Source organism: Barbus barbus, assembly GCF_936440315.1.
Source record: "Barbus barbus genome assembly, chromosome: 19".
Taxonomy (NCBI): Eukaryota; Metazoa; Chordata; class Actinopteri; order Cypriniformes; family Cyprinidae; genus Barbus; species Barbus barbus.
The window spans coordinates 24,319,160-24,335,720 of NC_136747.1; the positions used below are offsets into that span (position 1 = coordinate 24,319,160).

General features: G+C 35.0%; 1 protein-coding gene across 1 annotated transcript in view; it reads left to right on the top strand.

Annotated features, from left to right (window-relative positions):
• The window catches only part of LOC306885823 (uncharacterized protein), a 56,837-nt gene that overhangs the window by 25,888 nt on the left and 14,388 nt on the right, over positions 1 to 16,561 (top strand). The window contains exons 14-36 of the mRNA XM_079442606.1: positions 2 to 55; positions 626 to 679; positions 787 to 831; positions 3,207 to 3,260; positions 3,428 to 3,481; positions 3,932 to 3,967; positions 4,056 to 4,085; positions 4,170 to 4,223; positions 4,684 to 4,737; positions 10,081 to 10,134; positions 10,559 to 10,612; positions 10,726 to 10,779; positions 10,902 to 10,955; positions 11,107 to 11,160; positions 11,247 to 11,291; positions 11,380 to 11,442; positions 11,756 to 11,809; positions 12,759 to 12,800; positions 13,078 to 13,110; positions 13,853 to 13,906; positions 15,958 to 16,011; positions 16,233 to 16,286; positions 16,361 to 16,414. Coding sequence (XP_079298732.1) covers positions 2 to 55; positions 626 to 679; positions 787 to 831; positions 3,207 to 3,260; positions 3,428 to 3,481; positions 3,932 to 3,967; positions 4,056 to 4,085; positions 4,170 to 4,223; positions 4,684 to 4,737; positions 10,081 to 10,134; positions 10,559 to 10,612; positions 10,726 to 10,779; positions 10,902 to 10,955; positions 11,107 to 11,160; positions 11,247 to 11,291; positions 11,380 to 11,442; positions 11,756 to 11,809; positions 12,759 to 12,800; positions 13,078 to 13,110; positions 13,853 to 13,906; positions 15,958 to 16,011; positions 16,233 to 16,286; positions 16,361 to 16,414 — 1,158 coding nt within the window. The remainder of the gene's footprint in view (position 1; positions 56 to 625; positions 680 to 786; positions 832 to 3,206; positions 3,261 to 3,427; positions 3,482 to 3,931; positions 3,968 to 4,055; positions 4,086 to 4,169; positions 4,224 to 4,683; positions 4,738 to 10,080; positions 10,135 to 10,558; positions 10,613 to 10,725; positions 10,780 to 10,901; positions 10,956 to 11,106; positions 11,161 to 11,246; positions 11,292 to 11,379; positions 11,443 to 11,755; positions 11,810 to 12,758; positions 12,801 to 13,077; positions 13,111 to 13,852; positions 13,907 to 15,957; positions 16,012 to 16,232; positions 16,287 to 16,360; positions 16,415 to 16,561) is intronic.

Below are 16,561 nucleotides of genomic sequence, written 5' to 3' on the forward strand. Positions count from 1 at the left end.
GGGTGTACAAGGAGTTGCCGGTGAAGCTGGGTTACCTGGACCTCTCGGACCAAAGGTGAGACCTCCTTTAGACAGAAGAATAAAGATAGGCTTGATTAGACTAGTGTCAGAAATGAGTAAAATCTAATTGTCAATATTTGCTCCCCATTAATCTCAGCGGAATCGTTTTGTCATTTTGAGTCCAAAAAGGCTGTTGTCATCCTAAAAATTATTTAAGCTGTGATATATCTTAATTGTAAATTATTTTATGATTATAAATGCTAAAATAGTATGTAATGACACCTTTAAAACGAATTGTCCAAATAGCTGATATGTCACATAAAATCAAATCAACATCAATTTTTTTTATGTAAAAAAAAAACAGTTGAGCCAGCTTAAAATTTGAAGGCAATCAGCTTCAGCAGATTTTTGAGTTTTTAAGTTGGCTCAACTTTATTTATTTATTTTTATTTTTTTACAGTGTGTAAATAATGCAATAAACACTCCACTGTACATTTACTGTTGACAGCACTTTCTTATTTTATGTTTTTTTAATAACTTTTTGCTAATTTATGATCTGTGCTAGATGTGCTTGCTTAGTAGTTTTAACATGATCTAGTTGTTTTTTTAACCTGGTTTTATTTAGGGTATCCAAGGTGATGCCGGTCCATCCGGAGCACCGGGTCCTCAAGGGGTGTCTGTAAGTATGATCTGTGCGTTTAAACAATGAAATTAAAACTTTGTATCCACAATTTTGTGTTCTCGGTGACGTTTGTAACACATTGAGTGTATTGTGTTTTTCATCAGGGTGTTACTGGAGGTAAAGGAGACAAAGGGGCTTCTGGAGAAAGGGTAAGGGATGACTGACACCTGTCAATCATAACAACTGTTACCACAAATATCATTATTTAGGCTTAGTATTAGTATTAAGTATTAAACGTTGACATGTCCCACAGCATGTGTGCTACAGACATGAATGCCTAAATTCATGCCGCAGAGGTTTTGCATGCACAGCACTCACATTGTCTTCAGAAAATGTAAAAATCTTGTTTAGTCTGTCATTGCAGACCCCTTCCTTCCACTAAGAGTCCTGGGACAATGTTCCCACTTGTCTTCCCCTTGTCAGCGCCCCTGTTTTAGGTTTGATGCTTTGGAATAACTTGGGCAGAGCCCAAACTTGTCATTGTCACGAAGAACTGTACATACCTGTCAGATCCAAACGCTACAGGAATATTTCTACAGAGTGAACGCAGGCAGACTAATAACTCAAGCAGATGTCACAGTGCTGATGCAGACTCCATATATCCTGTTCTGTGGGGGCGTTGTGCAGACAGACCGGTCTAAGAACAGTTTCACACGTTAGAGCATTGTCGTCATTCTTCAGTCTGTCTGACGGTCCGCCCCCGCACACACACTGAGAGCTTTTAAGCCAAATTTGACTTTTCTGAAACTAACTTAGAAGTTAAAGATGGAGAAAATTTGTGCCACGAGTGTCACAAAATGGAACTGAAAAAAAAAAAAAATTATTGTTTTCGTACAGGTTTTCATACATCACTCCCCGTCTGTTATTGGCTGGCAAACATATAGTCCTGCCCCCAACTCATGCCATTGGTTGAGTTGATATTGCTTTATTTGGCTGTTTGGGATGCTCAAACAAACAATGTTTTAGAACTATTTACAGTTGTATGTTAAATATTTTAACATGGAAAATAAGCTTAGTTTAGGCAACTATGCATTACTTTTAAAGTGTCCCTATTATGAGTAATAAAAGGTTCATATTTTGGTTTTGGGAGTCCCCAACAACAGATTGACATGAATGCAAGGTCAAAAAACACTTTCATCGTCTTATAATATGCATTTATTTTTAACTTTCTTGCTCAATGACTACCAAACAATTCGCTCGACGATTCGTTTTTCCAAACCCCTCCTTTGCGCGATGCTAATCTGTGTGCTTGGTCTGATTGGTTGATTTAATTTCCATATCATAATAAAAGCTGAGTTTGTGAGTGCAGTGCTGCTTTGTGTACAGCGTTACTGGGGAAACAGCTATTTTACGCTCCAAAAGCGGCACCTAGTGGCAAAGAATGAATTTGCATTTTCATTCAGACCAACAAGTGGGCGGGCAATATGCTAATGTGTCATGTTGACATCAACATGAAACGGCTTGGGATTCGTTTTAAAAACAACTCGTTGATTCAGAGTCGACTCTTTCTTTTGAGAGACTTTATACACAGTGCACTTTCAGATTGAAAAGTTTGAAGGATGTTTTCATTCACTTAGAGCTGAGTTATGCTATGCATCAAATCCATAATAGGGGCACTAAGTAAGAATGCTGGTAATTCAGTGCAAATGGATATATCTTTAGAAACAGTGCATGGTTCAATGAAACAGGAAATATCAGATTATGCTTTTGTGAGAATGGTTTTGAACTCAAATGGCCTTGAATTAAAAATAAATACATCATACAGATGCATTCACCATCTGTTATATTTCCTGAATTTCTGACCTGGAACAGCAGGCTCTGCATGGTGTATATAGCATATGTTTTGGTCATGTTAACTTAGTCACATTTCCATCCCCTCAGTCGCTTTCCTCATGCTGATTTAAAAAAACAAAACGCCTGTCTATTAAAGGAGTAGTTTACCCCAAAAATGAAGATGTGATTCCAAACCTGTATGCTGTTAATGGGACATAAAATTTGAAATTAGGGAATAGAAATGTAGATTGTGACATACTATTGTAATTAAAATAATTCATTGTGCTCATAAAGGCATATGTGTTGAACTAATAGTCATTTATTTCATGAAATCATTGCAAAATTGGAAGCAGAATACAGCACAAAAGTACTTTTTATAAGTTTGGTCTCAGTAGGATTTGTTTAATGTTTTAAAAAGAAAGGCTGTAGTTATTTGATCAAAAAATACAGTAATATTGTGAAATATTTCATAAAATGTATTCCTGTGATGCAAAGCTGAACTTTCAGCATCATTACATGTCACATGATCCTTCAGAAATCATTCTAATATGCTGATTGCTGCATAAGAAACATTTCTTGTTATTAATAGTCTTAATATTTCTGTGGAAACTGTGACACTTTTTTTCAGGATTTGTTGATTAATAGAAAGTTCAAGATGGAAACCTTTTGTAATATTATAAATGTCTCTACTGTCTCTTTTGATTGCACAAATCTTCCATTTGATGACGTCTCACTTTCAAATGTTGTTTAGGGTGAATCAGGTTTAGATGGGTTTCCAGGGAAACCAGGTCTTCCAGGAAAAGATGTAAGTACTCAGAGCATTTGTATATAATTTGTCATGTACCGTTTTGCGCAGCATGCATGTTCACTGGATGTAGAAGATATTAATGTGAGCCTATGCCACGTTTTGCTTAGGTCAAGTGTACGTTTTATCTAAATTACTTCTCTTTCTTTCATTTTCTCTAAAAACAGGGTCCTAGGGGGCTCATCGGTATTCCTGGTCCAAATGGAGTAAAAGGAGAAAAGGTATAGAGACACTTTTTGTTGCTTGGCTTTGAAAGATTTGGGCAAAACTTTTATTCACCCTCAGTTTGATGCAAACCCATAGTCCTTTTGTATTTCTAAGATGGTTCACCCAGATACATCTGACTCTTACTCATTTCCAAATAAAACCCTAAAAACACATATCTTTCTTGGAAAATTATAGTTTTGTATCACATATTTGTATTTCTCAGGCTCATCCACAAAGACGGCCATTCAAAAATTCAACCAGTCTGGGTCATTTTATCTTTCGCTGTCTGTCCCGCACACGTTCAGGAACTCGTTCCCAAAGGAAATTACAAATAGTACCCTATCAGATGTTGTAACTTGCAGTACAGACAATTCCACTCTGGTTTAACTCCACCCAGAACATCAAATCACTGCGGGATTTTAACTACTTAGCTGCTGTTTAATAAACACTGTGTTTGCTGATAGGGTGAACAAGGTCTTGCTGGATTACCTGGTGATGCGGTAAGACGTTTGATTCATTAATTGAATGAATCATGTTGTAAAATAGTAGTATTCAGTTACTCACTGCTTCACCTGTGTTGCTCCTCAGGTTCAGCTTGCAGGACTCAAAGGGGAGACTGTAAGTGTGCAATCTGTTGAGAAGATGAGTCTTAAACTTCGCTTTTGCAGAGCATTCTCATAACTGTGTGTTTTTTTTTTTTAGGGCATCCCTGGTGAACGAGGACCCTCGGGAGCGGACGGCCTGCCTGGACCTCTTGTAAGATATATTTTGTCATATAATGCTAGATGCATATTGAAAAAGAAAAGTGAAGTTAGTTTTGAAAAAAAAGTTGATTGCCTGTTCTATTCCTCCCATCTGGTTGCAGACTCTGTGATTGTTTTAAACCACAAATTTTAAATTAAATCAATTTAAGAAAATGGTTGGCATTATTTCGCTATTTTAATAGGTTGGAAATGTGTCAAGGAATGATGTAGTTAGTGTAATTCTGTGTTTGTGTCAATGTGTAAACACTTATGTGGATGTATTTATAGATTTACATGACACATTTAGAACAGAATAGACAAAGTCGAGATACTTTTTGGGGTCACTGTACATCATAAAATATCACATTCATGGTCTGTTTATGAAAACAAGAAACATCATATTTTCTCTGTCTGCTACTGTTGTGGACTTCATTGTTTTTAATTAGCCTATTGTTTATGCTGTTTTTCTTCAGGGCCCACCTGGACCTCCAGGTTTGACCGGTGAGCCGGGTGAGAACGGACAAAGGGTAGGACATTTGTATTGTATTGTAACAATCCATCTCGGCTGCTTTTAATGGAGATGTAAGATGTTCTAGAACCTGATCTGCGGTAACCATAGAGACTGGCTGGAAAGCGCAGATCTCGGTGCATGTTCTGGTGTTTTTGACTGCTCTCTGGGGTCAGATTAAAGCGAGGAGCTCGTTAGGAAGAGAGATAGGAGATTTTCAAATGGCCTGACGCTCTCAGATGCCCTCCAACTGATGAGATAACAGCATCATTATAATGTTCTCGGAATACTTGGAAAACATTGTTTCTTGTCAAAAATAATAATGGTATTTGAATAACAGCTCTAAAAAGGAACAATCAAGCAAACAGAAAAAGTTTAGTTTTAAAATGAAAATTCTGAAAATATTTATTCACCCTCATGTTGTACCAAATCAATGTGACTTCTGTATTGATCCACAAAAGATGTTTAGCATAATGTTGTTATCGTTAACTAAAGCTATTGAAAACTGGTTTGTTAACTGAAATAAAATACAAGATAAATACTAAATGAAAAACTCAAACTACTGTAAATGAAAATTAGAAATCTTGCTATTGCATTTAGCATTTCAAGTGTAGCATTTCCACAATTTGTTTTTTGCGACGTATATGCTTGTTCCGCGTTGTGATGTTACAAACCCTTTTTGCAATCTCCGTTAGTGACGCGAAAGTTCGTTCGCACAGTTCGGTTCAAAGAACCGATTCTCATCTCGCAGTGATGTCAGTGTACATCTCTTTTATAACAACTCAGGGTCATTTTATATCAGTGTAACATTCAAATAAATTTAACCGTATCGTCTTTTGTTCATTTATCCTACGTTTGTGGTCACGGTTTCATTCGTTGATCCTTTGTGTCAGATACGAGTCACGACCGACCAATATCGAGCAGCCTACACATAAACGAGGATATGTTCTACATGTCTAAAGTATAAGCCTGTAGAAAGAATAAACCAGTCTTATAAACTCATTGATTTGTTTTAACAACTTGAAAATATAATCTGCACAAGCGATACGCTCTTAAAATCGATAGTGCGCAAAACGTATGTAAAAGGATGGATAACATATTAACATGATGTTTTGGTTCGTGTCTTACACAACTGCACGTTACTTAACGTTTTTATTAAGTTTTAATATAAAAGATAATAGTCTGTAAACAATGTAGATGCTTTTATTATGAAATCACACAAAGAACCGCTGAAGTACGTACCGGAAGACGGAATTAATTTAAATAATAGCCTACCATGAGCTTATTTAACTGTTTTATTTACAGTATGCTGAATGTAAAACTCTTAAACAGAAACATTAAAACATTTCAAACTTCTAAAACAATACATTCTTCTTATGAAAACGCTTAAAATAGAATACTGTCAAACAGAACGTTCCCGACGTGTAAATTACCAACAAGTTCTCAAAGAGAAACATTATAAAACTTATACCGAGCTTGAAAATATGTTCAAAACACATAACGCATAACACAATATGCATTCTGTACGTTCAGTCAAAAACCTGACCAAAAGACAGACAGACAGACAAAAACCTGAGGTGGATTGGGAGGGAGGACAAAATTATTATTCTTCGCCACAATAACATACCATGTCCGAGAAATTTGATACCCTTACTGCAAATTTTCTCAATATTCTTTGCTCTTATTCAATCATAAACCTGCAAGAGTTAAAGAAAATTCCTTAATTTATAAAATTTTTAACAAATTCTATGTGAAAAAATGAAATCCGGTGTTTTATGTTCAGATTTGTCTGATCGTTTTCCGATATTGCATTATTCTGTAATTAGGGTTAACAGGGTTCAATTCTCAAAAGAAATGCAACAACAATTAAATGACAGTCCTTCTACATGATGCCGCTTAAGACTAAACAAATTATTATTTTAGGACAACTTTCTGGTCTTTCTACGATGTGTGCGTTCACAAGACAAGCCGAGCATGAAAAGCGGGTGTTTGTGTCTTTCTGTTAGCTACATACAACTATTTCACTTCAAACTTTTCTTACTATTACGCTTGAAGCTACGCATTTCACAGTACATACACAGATAATGTTTCTTTTGCGTATGTCTCTAAACAATAGTTAGGTAGATGACTTACAGTTGATACGTCAGTTTAAGTGAAAGGTGGGACGATTCATGTATTTATTTTGTCCACACCAATGCTTTGATACGCACGTTTTCGACGTCTGTCTTTTAAGTCTGACCCAGAAAACAGATTTTGCTCTTCTTTTTATGAAAACGTTTTAATCTACCTACATGTTTAACGGCGCTACTGTTCTAGCTCTCCTCACGCCGTTGTGCGATAAAAACCACAAAGTTTTTCATAGTGTTAAGCTTTGAAACCAGAGCAATTTTTAAGTTTCCATGACTTTGTGCGTTCTTTCTGTCTGAATTTGTTTACCGCAGTTTCACCATCCTTATCTTATTTTCCCCCACCAAATTGTAATTGTTAGGCCTTACGCTTGCTAGTTTTTGCTGTTCATATAAGTCGATATTTCTGCGAATTTGTTTAATTTCAATAAAATATCGCGTCTTCATTTGAGACATTTACGTTACATTATTATATTGTATCGGAGTTAAGATACAAGATCGTTTCTTATGAAATATTAAATATAAGATGTTGTAAAAAGTTTAGGCGTCTAATTACGGCTGAAAATCCAAAGACCCCGCCAAAATATTTGCTTTCATTCCAGTTTGTACACGCATGTATACGTTTTAACTGACATTGCATGATAGAAGACTTAAACTTGGCCAAAAAAAGAGTGAATAAAGGAATTAAGTGCGAATAACTAAACTAAAACAAAACAAACAACATTTTCCTGAGACTTAGATGTGATTTATTTAAAAGGGGGGAAAAAAAAGACAAAAATATAGGGTAACGTAGTTTTAAAGTGAAAAGCTTTAGGATGAATGCTGAATGGATTCATTCATTAAGAAATGCTAAAGATTTATTAAAAATAACCTTCGTTCTAATGTTAAAACATTACTTTGTTTTATATTTTTATACTTTTTTAAAAGTGCAACATAGATTTTGACAAGTATCTCATTGTTTTAAGGAACGTGCCTGATGCATTTTGTTTTAGATGAGCGAAACCTCAAATAGTTAACTTTGTCAAACTAACTAGTTTTAAATTGTAATGATAGAAAAACTGCCGTATTGTTTAACGAACGTGTCTAATGTTTTTTTTTTATTTTCTAACTTGTAACAAACTCCACCTTTTCCTAAAATAGTTTTCCAGGGAAAAACAGTCATTGCTCATTTCACGTGTATGTTTGATGTTTTTTTCTGGATATGTGTGTGAAAAAACTTTAATAAAAAAATTCCTTTAGCCCGTTTAACACTGTTTTCACAATTGAAAGTTTAAACCACATAACACTTTCAATGCCCTGCACAAAAACACGTTTCTCAAAACAGGAATTCCTTGCGATCACTGCAAGTCATTGCAATCGCTTAGACGGGTGGGGGTGTACACGAACAGGTGTCCAGTTATGGGTGGGTGGAATTTTTGACACAAGGTGCCCTATGGTCTCTCTACCCCTATCCCCCCCCCCCCCCCCCCACACACACACACACACACACACACAAACACACACTTCTGTGCTGTTGCTCAGCGGGGCTGCAGGTGTTCTGAGTGTAGCCCGAGTTCTCTCTGTCCCAGCGGGAAACACTGTCAGGACCTCTTAGTGAGTGAATTTAACAGATCTTGCGCTCAGCTCAGAAACACTGTGGGTGGTGCTTGAGCGAGTGTAGAATGATGCACAACTGCAGAGCGGCAGGAAGCCCTGTGTGAGATGCTAAAATAGTTTCTCTAACCCCCCACCCCCCCATTTGAGCTCTTATCACTGTAATGCCTTCAAACTACCTTTCCTATCTTACGTGCCAGCAGCAGGGGATGTTAGCATGTTCTACGACATCAGTGACTGAATTTCCTGAACAAACGTAAATGTGAGGGAGAGAATTTACCCCCATTGCTCTTCAAGTCTTAAAACTCTTAATCAAAATTTTATTTTTGTGGCATTTAGTCAGCGTCTAAAAGTTTTGAGCCTATGCATATGCAAGTCTTTTCTGGATTGAACATATCCCTAAAACCGACTAGCTATGCAATAGGAAGCTGCAAATCATAGTCTGTGACTGTGATGATAAAAATAGGCTGCTGGCTTTTTTTATAATGTAAAATATGAACCCTTCTACAGTATATGTTTGGCCCCGGCGTCCTGTTTCTGTTGGAAATATATAAAAACAGAATATTTCATATTTCATAAGATCTTAAATGTTGTTGCTTACAGCACATATTTTTAATTTCTATTGACTATTGAACAGAACAAAATGACCATAAGTGTGATTTCCTGTTTGTCCTGCAGAGGGCAGTGCAAACCTTGCTATGTGCCTCTAATGGATGGAAGGTTTCATTCATGGAGTCACTATAGATGTCAGACAAAGGGATCATGAACTCTACATGACCTCTCACATTCATTTATTCATTCATTTCCTAATACAAGGAATTTATTTTTTCCTAGTATTAATATTGTAATTTTGTCTATTTAACTTTATGAAAATGTGTGTGTGTGTATATATCTGGACCCCTCACACCCAGCACACTCCCTATTTCTCATTTCTAATTTGCACATACTTGACCTGTACATACATAGTTGTCTATATTATATATTGTGTTTTTGCTGCTTTGTACATTGCCTATTTGGATATTTGTATATTATTATTTTAATATCTGTGTCCTGTCCTGTTGCTGTCTTTCTGTTGCACTGTGGAGCTTCTGTCACTATAACAAATTCCTTGTATGTGTAAACATACTTTGCCAATAAAGCTCATTCTGATATATATATATATATATATATATATATATATATATATATATATATATATATATATATATATATATATATATATATATATATATATATATATATATAATTTTTTTTAATTTTAATTTTTAAAGTGCACTAAGAGAAATGATTTGCTTTAAGTAAAATTAGGATTAACAACAAAATCTATAGTAAAAAAAAAAAAAAAGGATAATTAAAAAGTATGGTTTGACTCAGAAAAAAGTCTTATCTTATCAATCAGACTAAGCGATTAAAAAAATAAACATATTATTTTATTTTAGAAAATATCTTGTTACTCCATATTTCTTATTTTCTGTTTATTTTAATTATTAATTATTGCTTTGATTACAGGATGCAATACATTTTTTTGAATTATTATTTTCATTTATTTATTAATATTTGTTGTACAAAATATCTCCTTATTTCTTATCTACTTGATTTCACTTTTACCCAGACTCATGAGACATCGTCTTCTCTTTCTTCAGGGTAAAAAAGGTGATGGAGGGTTGCCAGGAGTTGATGGTCTTCCAGGACCACCTGTAAGAACCACCAGAACATTCATTCTTAGTCTGAGTCAAGCTCTTCGCCCTTTATTTTTCCTGTCAAGTGTGTTTTTTATGTTTAGAATGGAATAATAACATACTGCTTACCGTATACTGTATTTTAAGGCAGTATGCAACAGTACATATTTTAACAAATAGTAGGTATTTTACCTCTTATTCATGCATATGGAAACTTGGTATGCTATGCAAAAATAGTATTATGACTATAAGGCATTCTCAACATTATTATCTTAATGAAAAAAGTCTCTTAGAGTAACAGTGAACTCTAGTGGTTACCAGAGGAATAAACATAAATCAGATTAAAAAATAAATAAATAAAAATGAACAAATTTCTGGTAGAATCACATGCAGTTGTCATATAATACAGTAATAATATAATATTTATTTTTGTGTTTTTTAGGGTCCTCAGGGGCCTCCTGGACCTCCAGGCAGACCTGGACAAACAGGACCTCCAGTAAGTTTCCATGCACCAAAATAATTAATTTTTCAATTGTTTTTATTTGCAAACTGAACTAGAGTCACATAATAGTAGCAGATGATATTAAATTCATCTGTTTGTTCTCACAGGGATTAGCTGGTGAAATCGGCTTCTCAGGAAAACCAGGAGAACCTGGACAACCAGTGAGACTTTACCCTGAGAACTCAAACATACTGTCCACACACTCTAATAATCTGTTGCTCTATTAACTCAACACTCATTTTAGTGCAAAAAGCTTGAAACGATGATGGTAATTATTTTTCAGGGCCTGCCAGGAAAAGATGGATTGGATGGTTTCCCTGGAAACGATGGCGAGAAGGTCAGAGCTGTTTTAATGAGGCAAACTGTGAACTCAGTTCTGTGTTTATAAATTTATAAACCCATCTAAAGGCCAGATCTGGTTTTTGACCTTTTCATTTGTGTTTTTTTGTGTGCACTGCAGTCTGTTTTTAATTATTTTGTATTATTAGGGGCAAAGAGGAGAACCTGGACAGGACGGCTTCCCTGGTAAACCAGGACCGAAGGTAAAGGGTGGCGTGGGCTCTAATCATTTAAGATTTGGGTTGGATATCCAATTTTCTGGTCACCAATGCCAGTTTCTTTCTCTCAGGGAGATGAAGGCCCTCCAGGACCACGAGGACCTCCTGGTGAACGGGTACGGAAAGTAAAACTTCAGTCAGTCTTGACAGAGCCTTGACCTTATGACACAACTATCTTTCTCTTTGTGTCTTGTTCTGTTTCAGGGAGAGACTGGTTTGCCTGGAGAGGTCGGCGCAAAGGGACCCAAAGGAGAGATCGGAGGCCAAGTAAGACAGAGCTAAATGGATATTACTGGTGTGAAGTCAAAATGAGATGTTTTATTGATTAACAGAATCAATAGACATTGATTTGTGAAAAACGAACGCTCTACAGTAGAAAAACTACTACTGCGAGAACCATCTCATAAAAACATGCTCAGACTATGTTTAATTAAAAAGGTTGTGAGCAAAATGTAAGGAATTATATTCTGCATGATACAGATCATTTGTAGTCTTAGTAATGTCAGTTTATGCCTCATTTTTATGTAGTTTTGTGTGAGTCATATTTTTGTCAGATTTCATCCCTCCATCGCTCTTATAGGGAGAGAGAGGAAACGATGGACCTACTGGCTCGAAAGGAGAGAAAGGAGACAAGGTGAGAGACAAGAGAAAGTAAAAAAAACAGTGATTTGTTTATTATGAAGTACGACACACACGTTTTTAATATTTGGGGAAGATCATCCAACATATTCTCTTTGGCAAATCCCTTTATTTGATTAGATTGTGCTGGTTTTAACTCTTTGAGAAAGCCTTTTTATTCAGTTAACCCTTTGGAAGAGATTTTTAAGAGTTAAAAGACAGTTTTGGAGTTTTTAGCAAAAATAAACTATAAAAACGATATAATTCAGCCATAACATTTCTCACCATGAAAATAGCCACCGAAGCTGGAATGGCGTTAAACACAAACAGACAAACAATTATGAAGTATTACTGAAAAGATTGGATTGGAAATACTTTTATGCATTAAATTGATCAAAAGTGACAGTAAAGACATTTATAATGTTACTAAAGTATTAAGTTTACACAAAAATGTTAAGCAGCACAACCGTTTTCAACATTGATAATAATAAGAAATGTTTCTTGAGCAGCAAATCAGTATATTAAAATGATTTCTGGTGGATGTTCCTTTAAACTTTTATAATATTTCACAATGTTAGTGTATTGGATTTTTGATAAATCTAGATTCAATCCAGCTTTGGTGAGGATAAGAGATATAGAGTTATTTTATAGTTATGATTGTTTAATATGACTAAAATAGGCACCAAATCACTCTTAATTTTTTCTGTGTCTCGTTTTGTTTAAATGCACAATTTCCTACAAGTCACATCTGTGTAATGACATTTTCTGTATCAACATTACAGCATTATACAGTAAAGAAGGCTTAGAGAAGCAGTTTTTGACCATGAGTTGCTGTAGGTTTCACACATTCAGGATTAAACTGTCAGCGATGGTTTCCTGAGGGCATCAGGTGGTTAATGAGATAATTAACATGCTGACAGGATGAGGATATAACCTCTCACTGTTACTGTTTTTCATTCATACAGGGTGAGATTGGCCCCAGGGGTCCAGCCGGGGTCCCAGGCAATGTGAGTACAGCTGATTATTGACGTATACTGTATACAAACATATAACTATATGCATATGCAATTATAGATTATTTAAGTAATGATGATAATAATAATAACTGATATCTGATGTGGGTAATAAATCACAAAAATGAGCATAGAAGAGGCATATTCATATATATATATATATGTATATTTCTAATCATATTGATTCAGCTGATGCTCTGTTTATTGATATGGCTTTTAATTTATAGTATTACAGTATTATTTCACAGTGATGTGTTTTGATTTTCTTTAGGTGGCTAATGTGATTCCTGAACCTGGTGAACCGGTAAGTAATCAGTTTTGTCTTGATTTTGAGCTTGTTTTGAGTAATCAAGTATATTTAGTATTATATATGTGGCCCTGGACCACAAAACCAGTCATAAGTGTCAATTTTTCAAAATTGAGATTTCTACATCATCTGAAAGCTGAATAAATAGAAAGCTTTCCATTGATGTATGGTTTGTTAGGATCGGACGATATTTGGCTGAGATGCAACTGTTTGAAAATCTGGAATCTGAGGGTGCAAAAAAATCTAAATACTGAGAAAATCACCTTTAAATTTGCATATTACTAATCAAAAATTAAGTTTTGATATATTTATGGTAGGAAATTCACTAAATATCTTAATGGAACATCATCTTTACTTAATGTCCTAATGATTTTTGGCATAAAAGAAAAATTTATAATTTTGACCCATACAATGTATTTTTGGTTATTGCTACAAATATACCCCAGCGACTTAAAACTTCTTTTGAGGTCCAGGGTCACATATCATATTTTGAAAATAGTTTGTTTAAAGATATTTTAAGTGTACCTATTAATATTATCTTACACATTTTGCGTTAAGTGTGTTTGTGCTGTCTTTCTTGAAACTAAATGTCACTTGGTTTGATATTTTGTTATTTAATGCAATTATTTTTAAGCATGACTGCAGCTGAAATACTTTATGGGGCCATTGTATCATAATCAACCAGATATTTTACCTGATTTACATTCATGCATATTCACTGTTTTTACCTCATCTTTAGGGTAAGCCGGGAGAGAAGGGTGAGAAAGGAGATCAAGGAAAACCAGGCGAGATGGTGAGCTTTTTTTGTTTCTAACTTCCAAATGAATTGTAGATGTAATAAACTAACCCTTGCAGGTTGTACAACCCATCACAAGAGGGCAGTAGAGAGTCAGGTTTGTTTGAATTACTAGTCTCTTGGGCCTCTGAAAATGATTTCATTTATAGCATTATGCTACTGTCACTAGTGCTTTCGTAATTAAGTCTTCTGTCAGTTTGAAGAATCATGAGGCAAATCCACCTGAAAAGGAGGAACAGCGAAATATGTGCATTTCATTTCTGAGCACAGCCACTTCCTGTGTTTTAAGCATTAGCTGACAATAGACTTTAAGGGATTCAGTGTTGCATAAGAAAATATTAATAAATCTGAAGGTCAAGGGCGTCGCAGCCCATCAGCTGATATTATGTACCTCTGTTGGCTCACATTAAAACCAGCATTTCGCTATAGGAAAAATTTGTAAGCTAAAAAAGCAGATCCTGAGCATTGATACACAGATTAGCGATGATCATGCATTAATATAGAACAAAAGGACCAAGCAATGTGTTATTTACATATTTACTGTAGCTGTTAAAAATAATAATTATGATTTGTTGATGCTAAATCGTTGACATTTTGGTTTTGACACATCCAAAATGAGTTTTTTTTTTATTTGCATATTTGATCTCTTGACTAATAAATATTAATAGTTAAAATAAAGCAAATAAGTCCAGACAGCTCACCCACATCTGCACAGAACATCAGTTTATAAATGTGACCCTGGACTACAAAACCAGTTATAAAGGTCCATTTTTCAAAATTGAGATTTCTACATCATATGAAAGCTGAATAACTAAGCTTTCCATCGATGTATGGTTTGTTATTTAAGCTGAGATACAACTATTTGAAAATCTGGAAAAAATCTAAATATTGAGAAAATCGCCTTTAAAGTTGTCTAAATTAAGTTCTTAGCAATGCATATTACTAATCAAAAATTAAGTTTTGATATATTAACGGTGGGAAATTTACTAAATATATTCATGGAACATGTTATTTACTTAATGTCCTAATGAGTTTTGGCATAAAATAAAAATCAATAATTTTGACCATACAATGTATTTGTTGGCTATTGCTACAAATATACCCCAGCGACTTAAGACTGGTTTTGTGGTCCAGGGTCTCATATATCAAGGTGAAAGTTTGGCTGATGAATATCAAATATAAAACAAGACTGAAAACTTCAGTGTGGGCTAATTAATATCTCACAAGGTCACTTCCTATTTATTGACATCATGTCCCATCTTCAGCCCTCTCATTCCAATATACTTTTTTTTTCCGGGGCTACTGCTCAAGGTATTTTATACAGTATATTATACTATATTATTAGGTATTATATTGTTTTATATTATAATATGCACATTGCAAAATTGAATTCATGAAAGCTCTCTCCATCTTGCACTCATCTACTAAAACAGTCCAGACACCAAGCGATGCATCATTTACACAAACACAGACAAGCTTGTTACGATGATATATATCTGCTCCCACCTGAATTTGTTAGTGTGAAATGAGAAGTCTCTCTTGAATTACTGCAGTTCTCACTAGTTCAGCCAAATGCAATCATTTCTGCTATAGAAACTGCCAGGACGACATCTAAAAAGAGAGCCAGGTTTCATTTCTGGAGTGCAGTAAAACTTTGTGAAAGGAGTTTACAAAGTCACCATGACTGAATGAACAAGAAAATGTTTTAACAGGGAAAAAAATGACAGATTTTGTTCTGTCATATATATGTTGTTTCAAACCTGTATGACTTTCTTCTGTAAAACACAAAAGAGAAGAAACCTGGTAACCAAACTGTTTCAGGTCCTATTGAGTCATTTGGTTACCAACATAAAATAAATAATTTAACATATATTATTTTGTTTTGGAATAACATGAAAGTGATTAAATGATGACAGGGTTTTTATTTTTGGGGTGGACCATTCCTTTGAATTATACATACAGTATACACACTTTGAAGGTGTTTTTAGGTATTCTAGCATATGTTACTAAAATAATCTGATTACTTTCATATTCTCTGATATTTCTAGGGTCAAAGAGGACTTCCTGGAGAGCAGGGATTCAGAGGACAACCGGGACCTTTGGTAAACCTGAAACATCATCTTAAACAGCTGTTTTATGATAGATCTGACTTGCTTTGATTCTCATGAGACAGTCTACTGAATATGATTATCGTTGTTAATCCTGTACCTTCATATTCTAGTCATGTCTGTGAGAAAGCCAGTGATTTTTTTGAGAAATTGAGATGTTTCTTCTGTATTCCACACACGACTGTCTGATGTCTTTCTCTTGTTTTTGTGGACAGGGCCCTAAGGGTGATTCTGGTGAAAAAGGAGAGGCAGGGAGACATGGAGACCCAGTGAGTTTGGTCTTCTTATCACACATGATGTTTTTATTGTTTTCAAAACGTTTTACTGTCATGCTCTTTTTTAGGGTCCGCCCGGATTGACGGGCCCTCAGGGGCCCCGAGGGCTGCCAGGCAATGTGGTACGTTCTTGAAAAATTCCTGACATCCAAAGATCCATAGCAAGTTTTTTTTTTTTCATGTATACAGGTGCATGCCATCTTTTCTTCTAATCGTCTCATTTTGTAATTATAACTTATAAAAGCAAATATTTATGGAAATTTTAAGTG